Raw genomic sequence first — 27559 nt, 5'->3', positions numbered from 1 at the left:
TTGACTGGACATATTTCTATGTGGATCCTGGCATCCGGCTGTTCTTGCACAGTAGGCCTCTGTCGTCCATTTGGCTGGAAGTTGTTTGACACTTAATTGCCCCCTGTCCGTTGCACCACCTCAGTATCTGAGCAGTGTTGATTTTGACAGGAAATTTTGATTTAGTTTTAGTCATAGTCTTTTGAATACAATTCCATTTAGTTTTAGTCATATTTTAGTCATCTGAAATGCTTTACTTTTAGTACGAAATATCATAACATTATAGTCGACTAAATCCACAGTTGATTTAGTCGACTAAAATGTATTTTGGCTGTGTCGTAATGGCTGATTTTATACTTGGTTGCATGCTGAAAATAGCCGATCTACAAGCTCACAACGTGTCGCAGCGCGACGCGTTGTGAGCTTGTAGATCTGCTATTTTCAAAGCGCAACACCTGAGCGCAACCAAACATAAAATGACTCGTCTTTTAGTTCTACTGGATCTCTTCTCCACTAGTCCCTCCCTGACATTTTAGTCTAGTTTTTATTTGTTGACGAAATTGTCAATATATTTAGTCTTAGTTTTAGTCATCATAGCTTAGTTTTTATTACGTTTTTATTTAGTTTTTGTCAGTGAAAAACATTTTTCATCATAGTTTTAGTCGACAAAATCAACACTGGTGCTGTGCGAGGTTACGTTCCTTCTCTCTTTTAATCCATCTTTGATCTCCTCGTTGTCTATGTCAAAGTTTTGCTTCTTGTGTGGAGGATCCTACACAAGGTATATTTTTACCACTGCAGTTTGGAAACAAAAAAAAAGCTTATCTGCAAGGCTCTGAAGGGTGTGATGAGTCGGTGTGCTGTTGATACACCCACATTAGGCTGGTATTAGGTCTTCAGTCTTCAAGATAGGACACGTTTGCATCGTGGCGTCAAGTTAATTTGTCCCCCCGTCTCCAGCTGTGGGCTGGTCAATTGGATTCGAGACATTGTAACATTTTAAATGGTCGATGGCAGGAGTGAAATTCTGCAAATGCGAGATCCTGTTCAATTCACTTAACCGCCATTTAGCAATTGTCTGGGTTTAATGTGGCCTGATATGAGAGCGGGGCTGGGAAGGAGCACAAAGGGGCCTCCCACAAGCAGCCCTCTCTAATGCCATAATGAGAATCGCAGAGGGAGGGGGACACTTACCTGACAAATGGGAATATAATGGCATTTTCCAAACAGGGGGCCACCTGCAGTAAAGGCATTACGATTATTATTGCGATCCGTCTTTGTCTCGTTGTTGGGTACCGGCGTGTGCTAGTGGGCGGAGATGAGTTATGAGGACGGCATGGTTGAGATGTTTTCCACCCTCTTGTTTATGGGAAGACTCCAGAAAATGGATGCTCCTAATCGGCAAAATGACTGCAAACTCTGGGATCCGGGGGTCTCTTTATCCACTAACTAAAAGCGAATATTATAGCCGATTTACAAGCTCACAATGCATCATGGTTGTGAGCATGTAGATCTGCTATTTTTTGGAAATTCTAAAAATGTTATTCCTTAATTTTGATCAAATGTCCGCCTATAATGACATGGCCAAAATAGGGATGCCAAGCAGTGTTGTTTTCGTCGACTAAAACTATGACGAAAAATGTTCGTCGACTACCTTTTTTCACTGATGAAAACTAAATAAAAACTAGACGCGTCGCAATTCAGGGCAATTGCAGAGTGTGGTTGCGCCGACGCGAGTCGCGGGTCGCTGCCGCCGGGACTCGAGGAATACGCTGGGAGGAATACCGTCGGAGGCCGCGCGACGTGCCATTCGAATTTGGTGCTGATTGGATCCTGCGTTCGTGATACATGGCGTTTTGATTTTAAGAAATAGGCCCCTCCCACTAAATAAATAGGCCCCTCCCACAAATATAGCGGGCCAATGACATCGTCCTGTAACTCCTGAGATCACCTGCTTTTCATTTTGAGAGGAGTGATCCCCCCAAAAATCATGTTTTTGCATCAAACGGTTACATTTTGCGCAGTTGTGGCGCCCCCTATGGATCAAAGTGAAAATGCTTTTGGGGATTTGTTGAGTAAACCACCCTTGACATGTGATTCAAATTTGTGATTGACTGGACGTTTCGTTCGTGATTTGTGGGTTTTTTTGTAAAACGGGCCCCTCCCGCTAACTTTGGAAGCCATTTACGGACGAACGTTATGGACTATCAAAATTCTGTTTCACTCCAGATTATCGCATGGGTCCAGAGATCATGTGTACCGATTTTTGTGAAATTTGGACAAAATATATGGGAGGAGGAGCTAAAAGTGTGTTTTGAAGAAAATTCAAAATGGCGGAAAATCTATCCTGACGCAAATGGGCGTGGCCTATATGGGGAGTTGCGTCATGACCCAAGGAATCTAGGGAAAAGGAAAATTTTATTTTACGACCTACGGTTCAAGAGTTATAGGCCAAAACGTAAAAGGGGCTGTTATAGCGCCACCATGTGGCCGATTAGTGTAATAATTTTTTCAATAATTTTGGACTAAATGATGAACCTCCCCTCCAAATCTGGTAACTCTAGCTCTTACGGTTTCTGAGAAAAAAATACTTGAATTTGAGTTTTTTCACTTTTTCATTGAAGCGGATGGGGAAATTTAATGCACTAATAAATCAATATAAATTAAACTATTTAACCAATCTCTTAGCAAAATACAAGTGCACGATTCCCGGTGAAGCCGGTCATTTTGACATATGGCACTAAATTGGGAAAAATAAACTGTGGGAGGAGATGCAGCCCGAAATAAAGTTTATCTAGAAATAAAGTTTCTCTATAACAATAGTCTGGTTGCCCATTCGGGCAACCACACTAACTAAGCTATGATGACTGAAACTAAGACTAAATATATTGACAATTTCGTCAACAAATAAAAACTAGACTAAGATGTTAGTGAGGGACTAGTGGAGATAGAGATCCAGTAGAACTAAAAGACATTTTATGTTTGGTTGCGCTCGGGTGTTGCGCTCTGAAAATAGCCGATCTACAAGCTCACAACACGTCGCGCTGCGACGCGTTGTGAGCTTGTAGATCGGCTATTTTCAGCATGCAACCAAGTGTAAAATCAGCCATTACGACGCCATCAATGCACCGTCATAACACAATTTAGTCGACTACAATCTTATGATATTTAGTCCACTAAAGCTAGACATTCCAGATGATTAAAATATGACTAAAACTAAATGGAATTTTATTCAAAAGACAATGACTAAAACTAAATCAAAATTTGCTGTCAAAATCAACACTGATGCCAAGTAGGAAGTGACAAAACATCACACAAACTTTAAACCTGGCGGTAAAGGGTCTTAGCATGTGCAAAAATGATCCACCGTCCTAACACATGTTTCCTGTCTTCTATCCATCTGCCCTATAGGTCTAAACGGTGACATCTTTTATTCCCTGGACGACTCGGCCGACGGCTACTTCTCGGTGAACGAGCACAGCGGCGTGGTGAGCCTGGAGCGCCCGCTGGACCGCGAGGTGCAGGCCGTGTACGAGCTGAGGGCGCGCGCGACCGACCGCGGCTCGCCCCGCCGCCTCTCCTCCGCCTGCCAGGTGACGGTGTCCGTCCTGGACATCAACGACAACCCGCCCGTGTTCGAGCACCGCGAGTACGCCGCCACCGTGTCCGAGGACGTGGCCGCGGGGTCGCAGGTGCTGCGCGTGCAGGCGGCCAGCCGAGACACGGAGGCCAACGGGGAGATCGCCTACAGCATCATCAGTGGCAACGAACACGGGAGGTTCAGTGTGGACACACACACCGGTATGTATGAGAGTTTAGTTCTCCTGCTGTTGTAAGAACTCTGGGACTATTTCAACGATACATATGCACAGACAAATTCAGTAGTTACAACTCACTCACTGCTGATTGAAACCGTTTCTCTATTAATATTTCTCTATCTCTCTCACACCGTTGCACTCTAAATTAGTGGTGTTATTTTTTTGGTTTTTTGTTTGTCTGATGTTGAAAAAAACACATCTCTTTTGGTGTGAGAGTTTGCCACCTTAATTTAGCTAAATCTGAGAAAGAGCAAGTGGCGTTATTGGACCCGCTCAATCAATCAGTTAAAACTATATCTCTGTATGTCTGTTTGGTATTTGACGCAATTGCGAAGATCGTGTGGATATGGGCTGGTTTTATTTTATATTTTTAAATGTTATATATATTATATATAGGTCTAATACTGCTTTAGAAGTGACTCACTGCACTGTTCCATTTTTATCGCTCTGGAGTGTCGTGTCTGCTAAATGTCTAAAATATAAACTGTTCTATTTAAGCCTATTTCAGACCAAATGTTTGCGACGTGACGAAACCGCCTTAACTCCAATTTATACTTTGACGTTTGTACAAAAAGCACAGCGTTCTGAAATACCACTTATACTGTCTCTTAGTCATTATCCATCTCTGCATGCTGCCTGCGTGCAATGGCCTGAACTAGGGTCCTCTTCGCTCCTTCTTGGAGACAGTGGTACAGGACGGTCAAACTCACCATCTCTTCTTCTGTGCCTGCCTCCCCCCTCTCTCTCTCCCTATACGTCCCTCGTTCCCCACAGGTGACATCTTTGTCATCGAGCCGCTGGACTACGAGGCGTCCCACGAGTACTACCTGACCGTGGAGGCCACCGACGGCGGCTCTCCTCCGCTCAGCGACATGGCCGCCATCAACATCAACGTGACGGACGTCAACGACAACAGCCCCGTGTTCAGCCAGACCACCTACACCGCCGTGGTCGGCGAAGACGCCGAACCGGGAAAGACCGTGCTGATGGTGAGCGATTTTAGAGAATGGAAAACCATTTCATGGATAATTAGGGCTACTAATTTAAGTTGACGATTAATTGTCACTCAAATAATTGCGATTAACGATTTAACCCATTAAGACCTGAGGCGATTCTTAAAAATGTTTTCTAAATCCTAACAGTTTTTTGAAAAAAAAAAATAAAAAAAATTGTTTCAAGATTTTTCAAAAATAGCAGATCTACAAGCTCATAGCGCGGCACTCGGTGCCGCGCTATGAGCTTGTAGATCTGCTATTTTTGAATAGCCAAAGAAATCTAAAGTGACACAGATGCGTTCCAGGTCTTAATGGGTTAATTGTGTGTTTGGCATTGACCATTGGGACATAGGAATACAAACGTATCAATCAAAAATTGCACAGGGCAGATATGACGATATAACTTAAATATGAAAAAGAAATTATTGACATATTTGATAATTTTGTAAAATAGTACCGGTATGTGAAAGTCATGTAAAATAGCAGAAATAGCTGATCTACAAGTTTACGGCGCGTCACAAAGTGATTATCTCAAATAATTGCGATTAGACGATGATGTAATAATTGTGACAGGCCTATGGATAATGCATATAAATGTTTTGTTTAATGGTACTTCTCTTTTGGTGCCATCTAAGCACCCCGTTGCTCTTTATGGGCTCTCTGGGTACCTGCAATGAATGGAAACGGACAGATTTAAGTGAAGGCCGGTGAAACCGATAGTAAATGAACGATCTTCTTATGTGAAATATCAAAGCCCCAGTGTTAGCCTTCATAATTACCATATTTTACCATTACCATATTCATGTATAGTTAAAATGTGAATCACATCGTATAGCATTTAGAATTTTGACATTCTTATCACAAATGATTTGCAATGAGAGATCCCATTGGGGGGGGGGGGGGGGGGGGGCTGGTTCAGTGACTGTGTAGGAGGAGCTGGTTTCCCTGCGTGGTGGTTGTCATGGTGATAATCAGAATCTGAATTACTTCATTAGCTGTAGGAGAATGTGTTCACAGTGAGATGTTCCATTGTCTCTTCTAAAGTAGCTCAGGTGGCACTGGTGTGATGTTTCTAGGAACACAATGTTCCTACGTTTTAAGTATGGTAGCTTACTTTACTGTTATAAATAGCTAATCAGCTAAATCAGCTCCAACATAGGCATTGAAACATCTATATTGTTTCTTTTCTTTTTTTAAAGAAAAATCAGAATCACTTAACACATAAAGTACAGTACAGTAAATGCACTGGAATATGTTCTGATGGCATCAGCCATCAGAACGTGGACCTCATATCAGAACATAACAGGACCTCACAACTGTGTGAAAACCAGCGGTTCTCAACCTTTTTAATTTCAAGGACCCCCAATTTGTTATGCAATGGAACCCCAGATAGTGCATTTACACACTCTTGGAGTTACAGACTTGTATGTGGACCCCACTTTGAGAACCAGTGCAATATACATAGTCTCTACATATCACTCTATGCACTTTGCTATTGCTATGAAGTACACGTAGACTAGGCATAAGGCCTAATAGGTCTAATACAGCTTTAGAAGTGACTCCGTGAGCACTGTTTCATTTTTGTCGCTCTGGAGTGTCGTGTCTGCTAAATGTCTCTAAAATGTAAACTGTTCTATTTAAGCCTATTTCAGACCAAAGGTTTGCAACGTGACAAAACCACTTTAACTCCAATTTATACTTTGACGTCTGTATGGCGGTACAAAAAGCGCAGCGTTCTGAAATACCACTTACTGTCTCTTAGTCATTATCCATTTCTACATGCTCTCCTCTGCCTTATCGACACACACACGCACGCACACGCACACACACACACACGCACGCACGCACACACACACACACACACACACACATGCCAATCAGTGCCTGTGACAAGTTTCCACCTGCTGGCACAGCCAAATTAGGAGTGACATACTTCATGCAGCGCTGTGCATGAGTCTTATCAGACAGACACACACACACACACACACACACACACACACACACACACACACACACACACACACACACACACACACACACACACACACACACACACACACGGGCACATGTATGTGTGCAAACAGAGATGGAAACATTATGCACGCATACAAGCATCCAAAAACATACACATGGACATACAGTGCACTCATTTACACATAGAAACACACACACATGTCGACACCCATGCTCCATATGCGCAAACACACGATTATAGCCAGGTTCAAATACCACCAAAGTGGAAAACACGGCACCACGAAATAAAGGACGCACGCTCATAGCCACACAGACACAAAGACACACACACTTATAGCCACACACACACACTCATAGCCACACATACTGTACACACACACACACACACACACACACTCACACTCACACTCACACACACACACACACACTCATAGCCACACGTACGCATAATCACATGCAGGCTGTTTAATTAAATAATTCAGATGAAATGGTTGAACCCTCATCCTGGATAAGGAGGGATTAGTCCTCTCCTCCTGCGAGCTCCATCCTCACCTTGTCTCCTCTCCTCCTCTGGCCCCCTGGCTTCCTGCCTCCTCACACACATACACACACACACACACACACACACACACACACACACACACACACACACACACACACACACACACACACACACACAGAGAATACACACATGCACTTTCCCTTATGGCCATTTATCAGCAGCGCGTCTAATCGCTCTGAATATAAATTATCCGGCAGAAAATTAGATTTTAATACCTGTCATTGTCTCCTACGAGTAAATCTCTGCTGTCTGGTGATTTCCCCGGGGCTTACCCGTCCAGTGTGCCGGGCCTAGCGGCCAAGGTGTGCATGTGTGTGCAGTTAAATGTTTATATGTGTCTGTTTGGCTGGCAAGTAAGCAGTGATGGAAAGTAACTACAGTTGGTTGCTACTGAGATTGGCACGTTTCCTTTTGCCTATCTCACAAATCATGCAAGTCACGTGTGACTTATAAGTACCATTACTTGAGTACTGTACTTTACTTGAGTATTTGTATTTTTTGGATACTTCTGACATTTCAAAGACAAATATTGTACTTTTGACTGTTTCTAGTAAGGGGAAAAGGGAAAAAGTACATTATGAATTAACCACTTAAGCCCTGTTTCAAATATAGTGAAAATAGCGTTGCGACGAGACACGTTATGAGCTTGTAGATCTGCTATTTTCACTATTATTCATACTTCTTTGAAAATGTCTGGAAAATCGTTGCATTTAGAAGGGAAATGTAAAAATGTCAATACAGCAATGCATTGAAAGAAATATAATACTTAATATTGAGGCTTTTTTTGTGTGTGTGTTCTAGGTCATGGCGGAGGATGCAGATGGACCGTCCTACAGCCATGTGCGATACTCCATAGTGGACGGTAACCAGGGGACGCCCTTCACGATCGACCCAATCAGAGGAGAGCTGAGAGTGGCCCGCCAGCTGGACAGAGAGAGGGTGAGAGACGCACAAATATGCACTGTCCACGTTCTCCACATAATCCAATCACACACACACACACACACACGCACGCACGCACGCACACACACACACACACACACACACACACACCACCACGTTTGTTATCAGTGAATGACAGTGAATGAATGCTAATGCTCTCCTCTGCTCCTCTCCTCCAGACATCGGGCTACACTCTGACGGTCGTGGCGTCAGACAGCGGCGTGCCGGCGCGCTCCGGCAGCGCTGCGGTCAACGTGGACGTGTCGGACGTCAACGACAACCCCCCGCTGTTCTCCCAGGCCAACTACAGCCTCATCATCCAGGTACAGGACAGGTGCTGGTGGTGTGTGTGGGGGGGGGGGGGTTTCTGGGGAGTGCTCGACAGATATGGGTTTTTCAGTGGCTGAGGCTGACATTTTGATTAATGGAATAATGTGTGTTTAAAAATATATATATATATTGTTTTAATTATGTACATATCAATGAATCAATTAAGCCAATTAAGCGTTATTTAAATGTTCATTGTACGATGGTGTCTTGCAAAAATTGTGAAAATAGCTAGCTGATCTACAAGCTCACGAAGCATCGCGACACGTTGTGAGCTTCTAGATCTGCTATTTTCACGATTGAAAAAGAATAATGGCAATAAATAGCGTTTACACTTTCAGCCTATAATCACATGCCCAAAATAGGGATCGATTATTAATCAATTAATTTGTTAAATTATAAATAAATAAAAATCCCCTCGGCCATACTGGCTAATGGGACGTGGACAGGACTGATAAGAGAGGACTGGAGGTGGATGTAGAGGAGGGTGGAGGAGAGTGGAGGTGGAGAGCGTTGATAAGAGGGTGAAAATTAGGTAGACGGAGAGAGAGCGAGGAGGGGCGGGGATAGCGATAATAATGGATGCACGCAGAGAGAGAGAGAGAGAGAGAGATTGTGTGTGGGGCGATTATGGAAGACTGCACCCCTGGAATGTAAAGAGGGATAAGCAGAGGAATAGAATAGAGAGGGAGAGTGCCAGGGAAAAAAGAAAGAAAGACAGGCAGGTGGAATTAAAGACAGAGGCTGAATCTTAAGTATTGGATGAGAGCGCGTGATGCTTTTTTTGTTTGTTTGCTTTGAAGAAAGTGAAAAAGTAATTTAGGGAATGACTCAGCCCCTCGGGTGAAACACTTTTCTGTTTTGATCCGTCTGATGTTACCCATCACAGAGGCATTAGGAAAGCTTCTTGTGGTCTAAAAGACCCACCCTCCAATTTTAGATAGTAGACAGGCAGTTAACTCATTCACTGCCATTCACTAAATAGCCCAAAAAGCCCAGACTGCCAGCGATTTCGCCTTTTCAAGTAGTCACAGAATATTCATCTCCAGTATGATCGATCCCCTGATGGTTGCTAATCACGGGGGGTTTAACTGTGCTTCCGTGAAGAAAAAAATGTCATCGCGACCTCCCATTCTCTTGTTATACCCAGTTGAAAATAGCATGTTTTTCGCCAAGAATACTTAGTAAAACACAGGAGCAGAGGTACAGAATATTTCCCAAATACTTCAACCAGGAAGTGAATGAAGCAGTAAATCTTTGGATCGCGTTTCCTGCTTCTGTGTGGACAGACGTCAAAAGACATTTTGGCACTGTGGGCACTCGGTTTACAGCCGTCAAAAGACGTCATTGGCAGTGAATGATTTAAGGACGGGCAAAGAGGGGCGTAAAAAGGCCATGACTCGAGACAACCAGAATCCAACCGGGGACGTCCCAATCATGCAGTCGACACACTATCCAGTCACCGACTGCGTGGAAATTGGGAATACGTTACTACAACCCGTTGGTGAAGTGGCTCCGTTATGAAAACTCTGGTCTCTCTCTTCTCCTCGAACAGGAGAACCGACCGCAGGGCACCAGCGTGCTCCAGCTCAGCGTGACCGACCGGGACGCCACGCACAACGGACCCCCCTTCTCCTTCAGCATCGTGGACGGCAACGAGGGCGACGCCTTCCAGATCAGCCCGCAGGGCGAGCTGCTGGCCGTGGGCGTCCTGAACAGGAAGAAGAAAGAGAACTACCTTCTGCAAGCTCAGGTAAGACGACCAGAGGCCAAGATTCTCAACATCGATTTAACTGTCGAGGCGCGGCAGACACGGTTGGCTCTCTCTCTTTTCCCCCCAATGTCATTCTTTCGATCTCTCCATCTGTGCATCTCTCTCTCTCTCTCTCTCTCTCTCTCTCTCTCGCTCTCTCTCTCTCTCTCTCTACGTAGATCAGCTTCTCCTCTCACACACGTTCACCCCGTCACTTCTACACTACTCAAAAGCCTTGACTCGCAATCTCTCCCCTATGTTGTCAAGTCAACACTTCAACTCTGAAGCTCTCTCTCTCTCTCTCTCTCTCTCTCTCTCTCTCTCTCTCCCCCCCCCCGTCTCCGTTCCCTCCTTCATCTCTTCGTGCCTCCTCATCTCCATATCAAACATCCCTCCCACCTCAGTGATTCGCCTTGATAAATAGAAGAGTAAGACGGATGAATGGGTATTTCTTTTTTCTTAAAAACCTGCGCGGCCCTCTGGCAGGTTCAGAAAACACCCAATGGGAGGCGTTCTCTTTGAGCGGCGGCCATCCTGCGCGTTGACAGATGGTGAACTGTCCCCGCTGAGGAGAGAACAGAGAGAAAGGAGTGGGTAGAAAGGATGGGGAATAGCACTATCTTATTTATTTTCCTTCACCAGGTGCACACATCGTTTTGTGTCAGTGTGGGTTTTTTTATGTATCGTTGTTGTCGGGCAGAAACCTCTTATCTCCATATTTTAACTTGGGCTTTCATGTCTTTATTGATAGGATAGTAGGCTGACAGGAAATGGGGAGAGAGATGGGGAGTGACATGCAGCAAAGGCCGTCGAGATCGGGAATCGAACCCGCGACATGGATTACCGGACTAGGTGCCCAGACGGTTACGCTAACCGTCCGGGCCACCTTGTTGTGTTTTAATGCCCTATTTGATCATACTACAGTGTCACACAAAAGCATCAAAAGTAGCAGATATACAAGCTCCTTCGCGACGGGTTTTGAACTTGTAGATCTCTCCAGGACCCCACTTTGAGAACCAATGGTTTCTATGTCTCCACTGTAGTAGACATACATACAGTAGGTGCTACCAGCTGAAGTGCTTTTGGTACAAGAGAATGAAAAGGCTGCAGTGCCCTCTGGAGGAAGGAACATGCTATAACAGCAGATCATTTACACCTAGGGCTGCAACTATTGATCATTTTCTTAAAAGATGATTCTATCAACAACTTTTTTCAAATAATCGAGAAGTACTTTTTTCTTTTTCTTTTTAAATCAACAAATTGACGATGATTTTTTTTAAACAATGACTCAATTAGTCTGATTAACGACTTAATTCCTATTTTGACTTGAGTTTGATTACCCATGGTAACACAGAACTCACCCTCCCCTCCCCTCCCTCTCTCCTCTCCTCTCTCTCCTGAACCAGGTGTCAGACAGCGGCAAACCTCAGCTCCTCTCCACGGCCTTCATCGGCGTCCGCATCATCGAGGAGAGCGTGTACCCGCCGGCCATCCTGCCCCTGGACATCTTCGTGTCCACCGCCGGCGACGAGTACCCGGGCGGGGTCCTGGGCAAGATCCACGCCACCGACCAGGACGTCTACGACACCCTGACCTACAGCCTGGCGCCCTCGGCCTCCTCTACCGACGGCAGCGACGTCCCGTTCGAGGTGTCGGCGTCCGACGGCAAGGTGATCGCCCTGCGGCCGCTGGACGTGGGCCACTACCCTCTGAACGTGACGGTGACGGACGGGCGCTTCACCGTGGCGGCCGACGTCACGGTGCACGTGAAGCAGGTGACGCGGCAGGCGCTGGACAACTCCATCGCCGTGCGCTTCGCCGGCATCGCCCCGGAGGAGTTCGTGGGCGACTACTGGCGGAACTTCCAGCGCGCGCTCAGGAACATCGCGGGCGTGAGGAGGAGCGAGGTGCAGCTGGTCAGCCTGCAGCCCTCTGAGCTCGGGGGCGACCTGGACGTCCTGTTGACCCTGGAGAGGTCCGGCGGACCCTACCAGCCCCAGGAGGTGAGAGAGATGGACCCCCGGCATGTTCACTGACTCACTCACTCACTCACTCACTCACTCACTCACTCACTCACTCACTCACTCACACATTCTATAGAGCACCGAAGTCTGATGTAATTTACGCATCCTACCTGGGTCGCGTATTTTTCCCCCCGTTCTGAATCCCCATAGACATGTTTAATATCACGTCAAATAAGAACTGTGTTCCAAAAATAAACAATTGATCCTGGCGGTTTGACTCTTGATATGAAGCATCAACTGACGGTGAGAAAACGCTAATGTTACTTCCGCTGAATTAGTAACATTTTCGCCAGAATACAGACTGTGTCAAATATGAGTGACTGACTATCATAAACTATACAGAGTCACCCCCCTGACAATATCGTTTATTTTTGGACCACAATTCTTATACGAGACGATTCTGACCCAATGTAATTCTCCATAGAGAAATTACTTCCGCGACCCAGGGAATGAACGACAGAACTTCTGTACTCTATTCACTACTTAGGCATTAAGCAGACGCTCTTATCCAGAGTGACTTACAACAGTGGTTCTCAAACCTTTTCATGTCAAGGACCGCCAAATTGATGTGCACTTGATGTGCCGCAGAACCCCATCTGAGAATATTTTGTGCCAGGGAAATACATTCATTGACGGATCAATGGAACTGACGTAATGTAATGTGTTCCTATTTATTGGTCTCACAAAGATTATTGTTTTTAACTCCGTTCACGTCTTGCTTTCTAGAAGGCAACACTTTTATGCGTGTCATCTTCACCCCTCCCCTTCTGTTTGCTGGTTGATTCTCTAAATTATTTCTTCATCGGTGGCCTCGGGTTGTGAGTTGAACACCTGTTAGGTGTCATCCGAACAGATGGTGCTTGCGTTCCAGAAGAGAAGCTCTTATTAGCTTGTTTACGCCACCTTTCCCAGTTTCATTTGATCATCAGAAGAATCTGAACTGTGTGCTTGATTGGGGTAGACACACAGCAAGCATACATACTGACAAACGTGTGCTACGTCTCCCACAGACACACACACCAGTTAACTTAAGATTATTCTATCGATTACTCTTTCGTTTTATCAAATAATCGAAAAGAACGTTTTTATAAATAATTAGTTTTTTGGTGTATATACCGTAATTTTCGCACTATAAGCCGCACCTGAGTATAAGCCGCAGCAGCTAAATTGAATGATTTGTACATATATAAGCCGCAGGTGTAAAAAAAGTCCACGTTGGACTATAAGCCGCAGGTGTAAAATCCATAGATTTAGGAGGTCCCCTAGTGGCCGTTAGCTGTAAAAATCCATAGATAAGCCGCACCGTTATATAAGCCGCAGGGTCGAAAAATTGGAAAAAAGTCGCGGCTTATAGTCCGAAATTTACGGTACTGTATCAACAAATCAACATAAAAATTTGCCCGATTAAACTTAAAATAGCTGGTCTGCAAGCTCCCAACGCATCGCATCGTGAAGCGTGGTGAGCTTGTAGATCGGCTATTTGTGGCATTCTTTTGGGAGGGGGAGCACAATTTCAATATTTCCCCCCTCGAGTTGATTATTTCTTTATTAAAATCAATTATCGATTATTTTTCATAATCGATTAAACCGGTTAGTTCGATTAACCCCTTACCGTCATGGTCTGCGTCTCTCAGGTGGTGTTCCGTAAGCTGAACTCGTCGGCGGCCGTCATCGAGGAGATGACGGGCGTGCGCATCGTGCGCGTGGTGAAGAAGGTGTGCGCGGGGCTGGACTGTCCCCTGAGGTTCTGCGACGAGGTCATCAGCCTGGACAGGACCTCCATGTCCACCTACAGCACGGCCAGGCTCAGCTTCGTCACGCCCAGACACCAGCGCCTCGCCACCTGCCAGTGCGAAGGTAAAGCGACCGTCACACATCATGCACAGACTCAACTGTATTTACACCACAGACGCACACCACGCATGTTACACAACCCACACATGAACACAAACACACTAGGCCCTAGATGGGACGCATTGAGAGCTTGTAGATCTGCTATTTTCACTACTTCTTAACCATTTTTTTAATTTTATTATTTAGGAATTTCTTGTATTTTTTTTTTTTTATGTATGAAGTTCTTTTGAAAAATGTTTTTATTTCTGGAAATACATTTTAGTATTAAAAAAAAAAAACTTTTCAAATAAGGAAAACTAAATAGTAAGAAATGGGATATTTACTTGCGACCCATACAAATATGTTGCGACCCACGAATGAGTCCCGACCCAGTGTTTGGGAACACACATGCATACATGCAAACTTCACACTCAACTTGTGTGTGTGTTTATCTGCAGGTGGTAAATGCCCCCAGCTGAACCTGCTGTGTGAGAGCAGCCCATGTCCCGAGGGCATGGAGTGTGTGACCAACCTGCACGAAGCCACGTACCGGTGTGTGTGTCCAGAGGGCCGCAAGGGCAAGTGCTCCGGTAAGACCACACACACACACACACACACACACAATGTGGGACACATTACTTTTCGTTGAAACTTGGTTGAAACCTCTTATCTCCATATTGTTTTTCATTTTTTTCACAAATGAATGCCCTACTTGATCATACAACAGCGTCACACAAAAGTAGCAGATCTACAAGCTCGAAATGCGGCGCGAAGCGACGCGTTTTGAGCATGTAGAGCTGCTACTTTAGCCATTTTTTTATTTGAATCCTGAAAAGTAACAGTAACAGAGACGTTTGATTAAATAAAAGTTGACATTATCATTACTAAGCTTCTGGCATGCGATCCACAGTTCTGATTACTATTGCTAATAACGTTGTCACCGCTGTTCTTCTTTGTGTGTCAGACGGTCACTCTCTGGCGTTCGGCGGCGCGGGCTACATACGCTACCGTCTGCTGGAGAACGAGAACAAGGAGGAGATGAAGCTGTCCCTGAGGCTCAGGACCTTCTCCAGTCACGCCACCGTCATGTACGCCAAGGGCACCGACTACAGCATACTGGAGGTATGGAGAGAGAGAGTCGGGGTGTGTGTGTGTGTGTGTGTGTTATTACAAATGTCCCCTCAAATATAGTAGAATTAGAGAGATAGGGGCCGGACGGCTGGCGTAGCGGTCCGGACACCGTGTCACAAGTTCAAATCCCGATCCCAACGACCTTTTCTGCGTGTCACTCCCCATCTCTCTTTCCCCGTTTCCTGTCAGTCTCTACTGTGTCTATCAATAAAAGGCAGAAAATGACAGTACCATTTTACTGATGCTCACAAGAGACATGGTTGTTTCGTGGCAAAAAAAAAGATTTGGGGAGTTAGGCTTACAATTAGGAAGTGATTCAGGTACGGATCTAGGAATTTAGAGGTTAGGTTTGTCGTGTCTTTGCGTGTGTGTGTGTGTGTGTGTGGGTGTGTGGGTGGGTGGGTGGGTGGGTGGGTGGTAGTCCCTCCCCCGTTCTGTTCCTATCTCCATTTTAGCTCATATTACTCCATATCAGCCATGATAAGCACATACGGTACACAGTGCTGTAACTGTCCCACCAACTCTGATGGATGATGCATGTGCCTGTTCAAGAAAGCACTTTCACACACGCGACTATGGGAATGCTGCGGTGGGCTGAATAACACACTACACACACACACACACACACACACACACACACACACACACACACACACACACACACACACACACACACACACACACACACACACACACACACACACACACACAGGAGCTATTTCGGTGCTGGGAGGGGAGTGGAAAGCGCTTTCTCACACATTCCTGTCAGAGTTGGTCTGGTTAGGAGTCTGGGTGCCAGACTGCAGGGCCCGTAACTTGACTGGTTCAAAGGGTATTATGCTACATATACAGTACAGTACATCTGTGGAGAAATGAGCCTTCATCATTATTTTTGCTGGATATTATTAGTGATCATGAATGTTAACCCTTTTAAGGCCTACGTTTTTATGTATGTATGTATGTTTTGTAATAATGATCAAAATCTACAAAGTAACTAGTAACTAAAGTTTTCAAATAATTGTAGTGGAGTAAAAGCTTTTTATTTATTTATTTTATTTTTTGCCTCTGAGATGTAGTGGAGTAGAAGTAAAAGTACTGCAACTTGGAAATACTCCAGTAAAGTAAAAATACCTCAACATTTTACTTAAGTACAGTACTTGAGTAATTGCACTTAGTTACTTTACACCACTGCAACACAGTTACGGTATATTGTCTGTTTTCAAAGACAGTGGGTATTACGTACTGTATGTGTTGACATTCTTCCATTATACAACTAGTATCTGTGGAAAAGGAAACAAGTGATATATCATCATGAGTATAAAGATAGTTTACAGCCGTCTGCTGTTTTATTTAGAGGGATACACAGAGGATCCATTTGGTTCCCAGTTATACACTCTTGACTCTCATTGTTAAATTACCGCTGAGGCTTTTCTATTCTAAGAGAGCTAATGAAAAGCCAGGCTTGCCCCTAATAGAATGGGCTTTATGATGACACCCATCCGGACTGTGCACCGTGCACCATGCTGCTCCAAGCAGTAATGATTTCAGGGTGAATTACTTCCTTCGTTCGATGCCTCTGCAGCACATGGCTGTGTGTGCATCAGCAGGAGGGTTTGTATTAGCATTGTAAGGCATTGTGTGTGTGTGTGTGTGTGTGTGTGTGTGTGTGTGTGTGTGTGAGACCATGACTCATGAAAATGAATTACTGGCTGCAGCATTATTCACAGCCTCCCTTTTTCAGGATATAGAATCTGAAATTAGAGCCTTTTAGATTTAAGATATTTAAAGGGACAGTGCACCCCAAAATGAAGCACAGATCTAAAAGCAAATGTGTTCACTTTAAAAAAACAACAAACAGAAGAACTGCATTACCTGGTCAGCTACTGTACTAGCGTGCCCCCCCCCCCCCCCCTCCTCACTGCTGTACGTCTTATCTCTCCACATCTGTGTCCCTCCATGTACAGATCGTGAACGGCCGTCTCCAGTACAAGTTCGACTGCGGCAGCGGGCCCGGCATCGTGTCGGTCCACAGCACGCAGGTGAACGACGGCGAGTGGCACACCGTCTCCCTGGAGGTGGACGGCAACTACGCCAAGCTGGTGCTGGACCGCGTGCACGCCGCCTCGGGCATGGCGCCGGGCACGCTGCGCACGCTCAACCTGGACAACAGCATCTACTTCGGCGGCCACGTGCGCCCGCAGCACGGCTCGGGCTCGTCGTCGGCCTCGCGCCTCGGCCGCAGCCTGCCCGTCACCAACGGCCTGCGCGGCTGCCTGGAGGCCCTCACGCTCAACGGGCAGGAGCTGCCGCTCAACACCCGGGCCCAGCGGAGCTACGCCGCGCTGGAGGAGGTGGTGGACGTGGCGCCGGGCTGCGCCCTCACGCCGCCGGCCGAGAGCTGCTCCAGCAACCCCTGCACCAACGGAGGAAGCTGCTCCTCTCTGCCCAACGGAGGTATGCCTTGTGTTTCCACCACCTTGTGTTCGTTTTGACAGCACATTTTGATTCAGTTTTACACAGTTTTCTCACAGTCTTATAAAATTATATTTAGTTTTAGTCATATTTTAGTCAGTTGCTCTATATTCAATACTCCGCTCTAGGTCTCTATTGTGTTCAGCTTCATTTAGTTTTACTCACGGTCTTATAAAATTCAATTTAGTTTTTGTCATATTTTACTCAACTAAATCTACAGTTGTTTTCAGTGGTGGAAAAAGTACTCAAATGTTTTACTTAACATTACTTAACGTATCAATACTGCAATGTAGAAGTACTCTATTACACGTAAAAGTATTGGTATCAAAATGTACTTAAAGTACCAAAAGTAAAGGTACTAAAATATTTGAAAATAGCAGATCTACAAGCTCACAACACGTCACGATGCGACGTGTTGTGAGCTTGTAGATCGGCTATTTTCGAATAGCCTATAGGTATAAAATAGGGCTAATGTGGTTAATGTATGTTTTATAATGTAATCATCTATATCTGCAAAGTAACTAGTAACTAAAGTTTTTCAAATAATTGTAGTGGAGTAAAAGTACAATATTTGCCTCTGAGATGTAGTGGAGTAGAAGTAAAAGTATAGACAATTGGAAATACTCCGGTAAAAAAAAGTACCAATTTTTTTTACTAAAGTACAGTACTTGAGTAAATTTACTTAGTTACTTTACACCACTGGTTGTTTTAGTCGACAAAAAAGGTATTTTGGTGGGCCATGATGGAGTCGTAATGCCTGATTTGTACTTGGCTGCATGCCGAAAATAGCCGATCTTCACGTTGTGAGCTTGTGCATAAAATGACTTGTCTTTGTTCTACTGGATCTCTTGTCCACTAGTCCCTCCCTTACATTGTAGTCTAGTTTTTATTTGTTGCTGAAATTGTTGGTTGATTGATTGATTGATTGATTGATTGATTGATTGATTGATTGATTGATTGAATATGAAATGTAAACAGCACAATTACATTGATAATACTTTGTCTAAAAGGTCCGTCCAAAAAAGTCCTTGCGGTCTTGTTTCCATTGGGGTCCTTGGTATTCAATTCGTAAGTCAATACATTTAGTCATAGTTTTAGTCATCGTAGCCATCATTTTTATTTAGTTTTCGTCAGTGCAAAAAGGTAGTTTTTCGTCATAGTTTTAGCCAAGGAAATGATTACTGTATTCCACTTTGGCATCCCTTAGAGCCCGCTGTGCCCTAAAGTAGCCTCTTTCAAGTCTCTGAATTGTGTGAAGCAATAAGCCTACATTTTTCACACGTCTCGGCGTTTGCACAGTTCTTATTCGGTTGGAACACCAAATCATAATAATAATAAAGCTATTATCCCAGTCGCAATATACGCTGCCGTTGCTCCATTGTTTTGTGACGGAAAGTGATTTACCGCGGCATTTAGTGTGTTATTGCTTAAATAGGGTTTAATGAGATGAGGGTATCATTCAAAAATGCAATTATCCACACCCAGTTTAGTTCATTTGAATTAACCTCAAATTAATTTGTCAATGTCTCGACAACAAAGACGACATTGTTCTGAGAGGCAAGTTTCCTAAACTTCAAGAACTTCAGATGACTCATATAACAGTAGTGAGATCTTTGATCTGCTGTACTTTCATACCAGCAAACTGTAGAGTAGACAGCGGTTCTTTTCAACTGGTGTACGGCTCACGTTGGATTGAGAATCTGGACAATAAATGTACTCTGAAAAAAGTGAAATCGTTTTCAGATGAAAGGAAGTGAAATCCCTTTTACTCGACAGCTCAATTCACCTTCTCACTGCTCCTCTTTCATCTCGTTCCTCCACTTGAAACCAACACTGTTTTTTTTTCTGTGAAGCACAAGAAAATGACTTGAATGACGTGAAGAAATCAGTGGTGTAAAAAGTAACTAAGTACATTTACTCAAGTGCTGATCTTTTAGTTACACGTTACTTGGTAGATTTACAACTATTATCATTACAAAACATATATGAACCAATTAAGACCTGTTTTTATACATTGGCTAATTGAAAAAAGCCGAGCTCGTGGCGCGTTGTGAGCTTGTACTGTTAGATCTGCTATGTTTGAAAGATTTTGAACCCTTTTGATTACTTTTACATGATGCCAATACCTTTTGTACTTTTACTCATGTAACATTTTGAATACAGTGTATTTTTATAGTGTGGTATTGCTACTTTTACTTTAACCACTTAAACCCCCAGCATCCGTATTCTGGGAATACTTTAGCAGAAAATAGCAGGTCGACAAGCTCGCGTTGTGAGCTTGTCGATCGGCTATTTTCAGCAAAGATATTTAATGTAGAGGGAAAACAGAAAAGCCACTAGCATAGAGCCCTGAGGGACTTTATGTGTAGTAAAAGAATAATCTGAGTACTTCTTCCACCCACTGGAATGCTTAGCGCTGAGTTCTGCCCTCATAAAAACCTCTTCTTCTCCTTCCTGTCCCTGCAGGTTACTTCTGTAAGTGTACAGCGTCCTTCATGGGCACCCACTGTGAGGTTGGCATCAGCCCCTGTGCCTCCAACCCCTGCCTGTACGGCGGCACCTGTTTACCCCGCGCAGACGACTTCTACTGCCAATGCAGAGGACAGTACTCAGGACAAAGGTATAGGCTATACAGTTTTTTTTTCTCCACCTGTATGTATACTCGTCACTAATACGCTGTTTTCATTTCTTCCTATTTTATACTTTGTTGTATGTAAGTCATGCTAAAGTAGTGAAAGTAGTCAAAAGTAGGCGATCTACAAGCTTGTGAGCATGTAGAGCATTTTTTGGAAATGATCATCAATCATGGCCAAAATAGGGATGCCAAGTTGAAAGTGGTTAGGTCTGTCTGTGGTATTTATACATATTTAACCAATCAAAAAGTATTAACAAGAGCTTGTGACTAAATGATACATAATCTACATTGGATCCATTGGAACACCTTCTTTTGTCTTTATATATATATTTATATTTTTGTATGTTTCCATAAAAGTAACGCTTTTGGACAGGTTTCCCAACAGCGATGATGTTTTATACTAATGTTTTGTCAGAAGATTTAATGCTTAACCCAGACACTTGATAGATGTTTCGGAGACCTGTAGCTCTTATCTGTATTCCCAAATGAACCCTTTTATTTAAAAGCATTTGGTCCGATGCTGTGACTCGTGTTTTATCAGCACCGAAGCTTGTTAGCCGCAAACCATTTAAATCAGTCTGGCCTCACAGCGACACAGCTGACAGCATTGATGATTGCATAAAGATGAATTGTAGGATACGAAACCATTCCAATATGCCCTCTCATTGTTAGATACACTAGGGAACCTGCAGTGTGTAAAGAAATGAGAGAAAACCGTCATTTAGTCATTTTGACAATTGTATTTTCTGCAAAATAGTTTCAGGTTACAGTGGTCATTGTCTGCAGACTGTGTGTGACTGTATTGGCATCTGCTCTGGGTAGCGCACATGCCCTTGAGTCAGGGCACAAATGCAAAGTTTTGCCCTCCTGATGCTAAATTGTCAAATTGTTCAGCCTGACAGCCTGTTATTGCACATTTAGAGCCCCCTCAAAACAACTGATGTGTATGTCATATACCTGAGACTCATTTCTAAGACATATGCACTCATCAGTAGCCAATACCAGCCATCATTTTGTACTGCAGCCTAACCCACCGTTTTCAACAATAATTGAATAATAATTCAAAAATATTTTAACTAGGAAAGAAAAAGTGTGTGGAATAAACTCTTTTCACAGACCAGTGCAGCAGTGTTGGCATTCAGCCTGTCAACAAAACTCAGTCAACCCCTGAAAATGAGTTTGGATCAGAGTTTGGAGAAAGTAATTACACTATTTGTCAGACTGCTTTGACTCGGTCTGCTGATAACAACACTGATTTGAATCCTACAGGTGCCAGCTTGGTCCGTACTGCAGAGACAACCCTTGTAAGAACAGCGGGAAGTGTATCGACAGTCTGGATGGCCCGGTGTGTGAGTGTGAACCAGGCTTCCAGGGAGACAGGTAATGTCAGCATTTACTGGGATTGAATTTACCAAACCAAACAAATCAAGATAAAATGTTAATTGTGGGCTCGCTACAGTAGCAGCGAGCCCACAATCTTCACAATGTTTTCCTCACTATGTATTTATTATATATTATCCCTAAAACGTTGGCACCAAACTACTCCTACATACTTACACCTAGAAACACCATTCAAACTTTTAACATGTTCAGCTTACTGTGGAATCGTACGCGTGTACATGTTTTGTAGTTTTAGAAATATTTATATTTTTTGGCTTGAAGCGAGCCCTCATTGTTTCTTCAGGAACAATATTTTCTAGTTCAACTCTTGAGTGTGTACACATGTACTGCATTTGAACAGATTTACATTTGTACATATACAAATAATTTAACACTAAGGAGTTCAATATATGTCAATACTTATTGTCAATTATTTGTACGAGCTCTTGTTTTATTGGATCTTGTTTATTTGATACTCTTATTTGTTTTAGCTCTTGCTCATTTGATTTTCTATTTTCCTATTCTCATGTCTCATCTGTTTAAGAAAGTAAGTAGCTGATACATTGCAATTTTACCTTAGCGCTAGGTATACTCTTAGTTGCTTGTTTTAGAAGAGAATGAACTTAAGACTTCTGGTGATTAGTAGTTTTCTTCCCTACCTATGTTGAATGCACTTATTGTAAGTCACTTTGGATAAAAGTCTCTGCTAAATGACTGGAATGTAATGTAATGTACTTCTTCAGACCACTAGTGTACATATAAGGATGTTTATTGTTATTCGATTGTTTTATACAAGTGCTTCAAGTACCCGTATTAAAATGAGTGCACAGTCTTATTCATCTTATTGTTTCTCATTCCTATCGTTCTGCTCCCTCCCACCATTGCCCTCCCAGGTGCCTCAGTGACGTGGACGAGTGTGTGAAGAACCCGTGTGGCAACGGGGGCCAGTGCCAGAACACGTACGGCTCCTACAGGTGCAACTGCTCGCTGGGCTTCAGCGGGCCGATGTGCGAGCTCCGCGCCGAGGTGCGCAACGAGTTCGTCTCCACCTCCTGGAACATCGGCCTGGAGGAGGTCATCGGCATCGTGGTCTTCGTCTCCAGCATCTTCCTCATGGTGCTGCTCTTCATCATCGTGCGCAAGAGGGCGTGCCGCGGCCGCTCGAAGAGCGACGGGGACAAGCACCACCACCCCGGGGGGTCCCCCGCTCCCCACACCTTCCTCCAGAGGCCCTACTTCGACGCCAAGCTCAGCAAGAACATCTACTCGGACATCCCGCCGCAGGTCCCCGTGAGGCCCATCTCCTACACGCCCAGCATTCCCAGCGACTCGCGCAACAACCTGGACCGCAACTCATTCGAGGGCTCGGCCATCCCGGAGCACCCGGAGTTCAGCACGTTCAACCCGGACTCGGTGCACGGGCACCGCAAGACGGTGGCCGTGTGCAGCGTGGCGCCCAACCTGCCCCCTCCCCCGCCATCCAACTCCGTGTCCGACAGCGACTCCATCCAGAAGCCTAACTGGGACTACGATTATGATGGTAAGCAGGGTTTCGGTCTGATTCAACAACACGACGTGTTGTGAGCTTGTAGATCTGCTATTTTCGCCGAATGTTCACCTATTATGACTAGGGTTGGGTACCGAGAACCGGTGCCAGTACCGGTTGTTCCGTTACCTACTAATTTGTTTGGTAGCTTTTTGTTTGGTTATCCAATTCCTGGTTTGTTCATGTTTTTTTTGTCAGGTACTACTGTCAGGTAAGTAGGGTTAGTAATTGTGTTTTTCTTTTGGTTGGGGGTTAAGGTTAGGGGTTTTCTTTTGTGTCAGTCAGTTTTGGCTATATTGTAAACCAACACCCTGAAGTTCACTTTGCACTTGAAAAAAATATTTAAAAAATATTAAAAAAAAAAAAAAGCTGTGAACCTCCATCATTATGTTACACTCCCTGCCCTGGACAGGGGGTCATAACATAATTTCGATAAAACCCCGAACGATACCCAACCCTAATTGCCCAGAACAAGTGGTTAATTAGTGCACACACTAATTCCTCACTTATCTTCGTTTTTTCCCACCCCAGCTAAAGTAGTGGACTTGGACCCGTGTCTGAGCAAGAAGCCAGTGGAGGACAGCGCCTGTCACTACAACACCAGGGGGAGCATGTCTGAGGTTCAGTCTCTCAGCTCCTTCCAGTCTGAGTCCTGTGACGACAACGGTACGTTGGCACCTGTTGACGCCTGATGTCATGTGACAGGAAATAACCCAGATAGAAAAGACTTCATTGTTTTAAAAGTAATGGGGGGGAAAGAAGTATATTTGTCTATCATCTTTCTCACATAAAATGGAGCTCAAAGTGTTTTATAAAGCAATATAGTTGTCATACGTTGTGTCTTGTGCAACACACATTATAGCCTACCGCATGAGTGTACAGGATTGCTTTTCAGATGTTTTATTGCCCTACTCTTGATTTGCCTGCAGGTAATTATGATACATGCACTGCAAAATCCTGAGTATTATGCCTGAGTTTTTGCACTCTAAATGAATGCTCAGTACTTTACAGTGTACTCTCTGGCTTTTTTTGGTTGTTTTTTCTCATGCTAACCCACCTCTCTTTGCATGATTTTTGAACGGATGACCCAATCAATGCTGGCTCTGGGGTCACCTCTTCTTTTCTCTTCCTCTTTTGTTTATTCGCTGCGTGGGGTCTCAGCTCCCATTTGGATCAAATCGGTCCACAGATCCAGAACAAGGTTTTAAATAGGGGTCCTTATTCCTGTAAGTCCTTCAATCACCACCATTACAGACGGAAGCAATCAAAAGACACTTGATGAAATTCTCCAGGGATTTAAAAAAAACTTTTCTGTCTCTCATTCTTTTTTCCACCTCTTGGCTGTCAACCTGTTGTCAGCTTCAAGAGTTTCTCATTTTGTGTTGAGGCTTTGTCGCTCTACACTGTCCATGCAGGTTATTTCAATCAATCAGCACTGTTTCATTTGCCAAAGGACACTTGTAAAGATCATACCCTATGACGGGTTAACTTTTGTCTACTACCAAACAAAAATGAAAAGTTGAAAGTTATCAACATAATTGGCTTAGACAGACTTTAGCTTTATTTTTTATCAAGTCTTTTGTCGTCGTTTTTTTCTCCCCAATTCTTTGCACAATGGCTCAATGGTATGCCGTACATGCAAATAGTGATATTTTCATAACATTTGTCACTACTGGCAAACGATAACTGGTTCATGTGGTTTAGGGAATGAGAGCCATCTGAACCATCACCTATTTTCCGACCCTGTTTATCCAAAATGATTTGAAAGCTCACTCTAATATTATGGGTCAAATGTAGCCTATATATTTTTTTTTAATTCTGGGGAATTTCACAGATTCTTCCATCTGTATTTTCAATCGCACCCCCCCCCCCACTCCCCCCCCCCCCCAGCATCTCAGAATGTTGTGTCGTTGTGTTATCTCACACAAACAGACCAGACCCGACTGTGTGCACTATGTCGTCCCCCCCACCCCGAACCCCCCCCACCCCGCCCCCCCGTTCTGTTGCGTACCATTGTTTTGTGGCTGAACCCACCCCCCAGGCATTAAGCATCAGTCAAACTGTTCTCCTCTCTAGCTTGTCACACAAAAACACACATACAACCTCTCCAAGCAAAAGGGACAGTAAGTGAGTGAGTGTCACTTACATGTTGGCATTCAACACCTTCCATGTTTGTTGTTTCTTGTCTTTACCCAAGCCTTTTGTACTAACAGTAGATCTCTCTCGCCCCCCCTCCCTCCCTCCCTCCCTCCACCCCCCACCCCTCACAAGCCTCCATAGTGACGGTAATCCACCTTGTCAAATCTGCTGTTGACTCGGTGGAAGGAGAAGGTATTCTTTAAATTACTATCCGTCTGCCGGTATAGCTTCTGTTCCTTTTGGTGTCGGGCTGTGAAGCGTTAGGATGTCAGACCAATGCCATTTCCTTACACGGACGCACCTGTCTCATCCCAGCAGTGATCACAGCGTCCTCCACCTAATCCAAATGTACAAATGAACTAGAATGAATTGAGCGTGTGTTCAGAATGACCTTGCGGGTCGATTATCATTCTCCCTGAAACGTGCTCCTGCATGCACAGACCAATCTTTGAGCACAGTTGTCTCTTATGTGAATAGTAAGGGCTCCAACTATCGATTCTTTTCTCAGCAATTATTCTATTGATTTACTTTTTCAAGTAATCGGATAATCGAGAAGTGTGTCGAGAATCGACACAAAAAAGTTGAATAGGTTTTTTTTGGTAACTGTTGCACCCCTAATGAATAATCTGCCAATGTTCTCACTTTGGATTCTGCAACACAAAAAATATGATGTATTTAGTAGATCAAACAATTCAGTTTTAGTCATAGTCTTTTGAATCAAATTCCATTTAGTTTGTCATATTTTAGTCATCTGAAATGTTTTATGTTAGTCTAGTTTTAGTTGAATAAATATCTAGTTTTAGTTGAATAAATATCATAAGATTATAGTCGACTAAATCTACAGTTGATTTAGTCGACTAAAATGTATTTTGGCGGTGCCTTGATGGTGTCGTAAATGCCTGATTTTACACTTGGTTGCATGCTGAAAAATGGCCGATCTACAAGCTCACAACGCGTCGCAGCTTGTAGATCGGCTATTTTCAGAGCACAACACCTGAGCGCAGCCAAGCATAAAATGACTTCTACTGGATCTTTTCTCCACTAGTCCCTCCCTAACATTTTAGTCTAGTTTTTATTTGTTGATGACATTGTCAATATATTTAGTCTTAGTTTTAGTCATCATAGCTTAGTTTTTATTTAGTTTTCGTCAGTGAAAAAAGGTAGTCGACGAACATTTTTGGTCATAGTTTTAGTCGACGAAATCAACACTGGTTGGCAGCACACTTGGCTATGAACCTCTATAAGTCAGTTTAAGAAAATGGCAACGCGTTTTGTCTATAGCTTACCTGTCATTCTTTGTGTCTCTTTTTGTTCCCTTTCAGTGTTCATTTTTCAATGTTTCATACTTTCATTCTACTCAGCTTACTGTTTCAGCTTTTTTGCTCAGGATCGTAAAGTGACTTGTTCTCTCTCTCTCTCTCTCTCCTCCCCTGTTTGCATCGTATAAAGAGTCTTTTTTGGCTCATGATCTCAAGAACCCAAGAGGTGACTTTTTCATCTTTGTTTGCCTGATGCCCAGTGTGGTGTTACCCTGGTCCCTCTCCTAACCCTGTCCCCCACTAACAGAGTATACTTAACGCCTCGTAACACCAACCTGACATCACTTTGAATGATCAGTGGCCTTACGTGGCGTCAATTATGCCTGGATTAAAGACACCTAAAAACACATTGTCTTGCATGGTCTTAATACTGTGACACCCATTAAGGAAAAATTGTAATCCTTGTGTTCAATGTGTTGTTTGAAAGTTTAGCCCTGTTGCTAACTACATAATACTATATAGATGCGGTGTGTGTGAGATTAAAATGTTAAACCTTTATGTTAAATATATAGGCATGTAACGATTCACTCAACGCACGATACGATGTTCACGATACGATTTTTCACGATTCTTTTACACATTTTGTTGGCCGAAAAAAATGACCGAAAATATATATTTTTTAAATTATTTCTCTTACACAAATCCAGTATTTTCTTCTCTTTTTATTTGTATTATTATTTTTTACAATACTGTGTTTTCTCTTATCCTCTTTTAAATACAGTGGCAAATA

At 43.7% G+C, this 27559-nt stretch overlaps 1 protein-coding gene across 3 annotated transcripts in view; it reads left to right on the top strand.

Annotated features, from left to right (window-relative positions):
* fat1a (FAT atypical cadherin 1a) overlaps positions 1-27559 on the top strand; it is a 113484-nt gene that overhangs the window by 83928 nt on the left and 1997 nt on the right. For 2 of the 3 annotated variants that reach the window (XM_080419612.1, XM_080419611.1), the window contains exons 14-28: positions 3391-3780; positions 4572-4786; positions 8130-8267; positions 8450-8593; positions 10153-10350; positions 11757-12353; positions 14009-14231; positions 14666-14797; positions 15172-15329; positions 17303-17792; positions 20277-20430; positions 21715-21825; positions 22719-23365; positions 23903-24037; positions 26960-26995. In XM_080419612.1, coding sequence (XP_080275738.1) covers positions 3391-3780; positions 4572-4786; positions 8130-8267; positions 8450-8593; positions 10153-10350; positions 11757-12353; positions 14009-14231; positions 14666-14797; positions 15172-15329; positions 17303-17792; positions 20277-20430; positions 21715-21825; positions 22719-23365; positions 23903-24037; positions 26960-26995 — 3768 coding nt within the window. The remainder of the gene's footprint in view (positions 1-3390; positions 3781-4571; positions 4787-8129; positions 8268-8449; positions 8594-10152; positions 10351-11756; positions 12354-14008; positions 14232-14665; positions 14798-15171; positions 15330-17302; positions 17793-20276; positions 20431-21714; positions 21826-22718; positions 23366-23902; positions 24038-26959; positions 26996-27559) is intronic. The other variant, XM_080419613.1, reaches the window with a different exon arrangement.

The sequence above is a fragment of the Gymnoscopelus braueri genome (genome assembly GCF_963280865.1).
Source record: "Gymnoscopelus braueri genome assembly, chromosome: 2".
In the NCBI taxonomy this organism is placed as follows: Eukaryota; Metazoa; Chordata; class Actinopteri; order Myctophiformes; family Myctophidae; genus Gymnoscopelus; species Gymnoscopelus braueri.
This window is presented reverse-complemented; position numbering and strand designations above follow the sequence as displayed.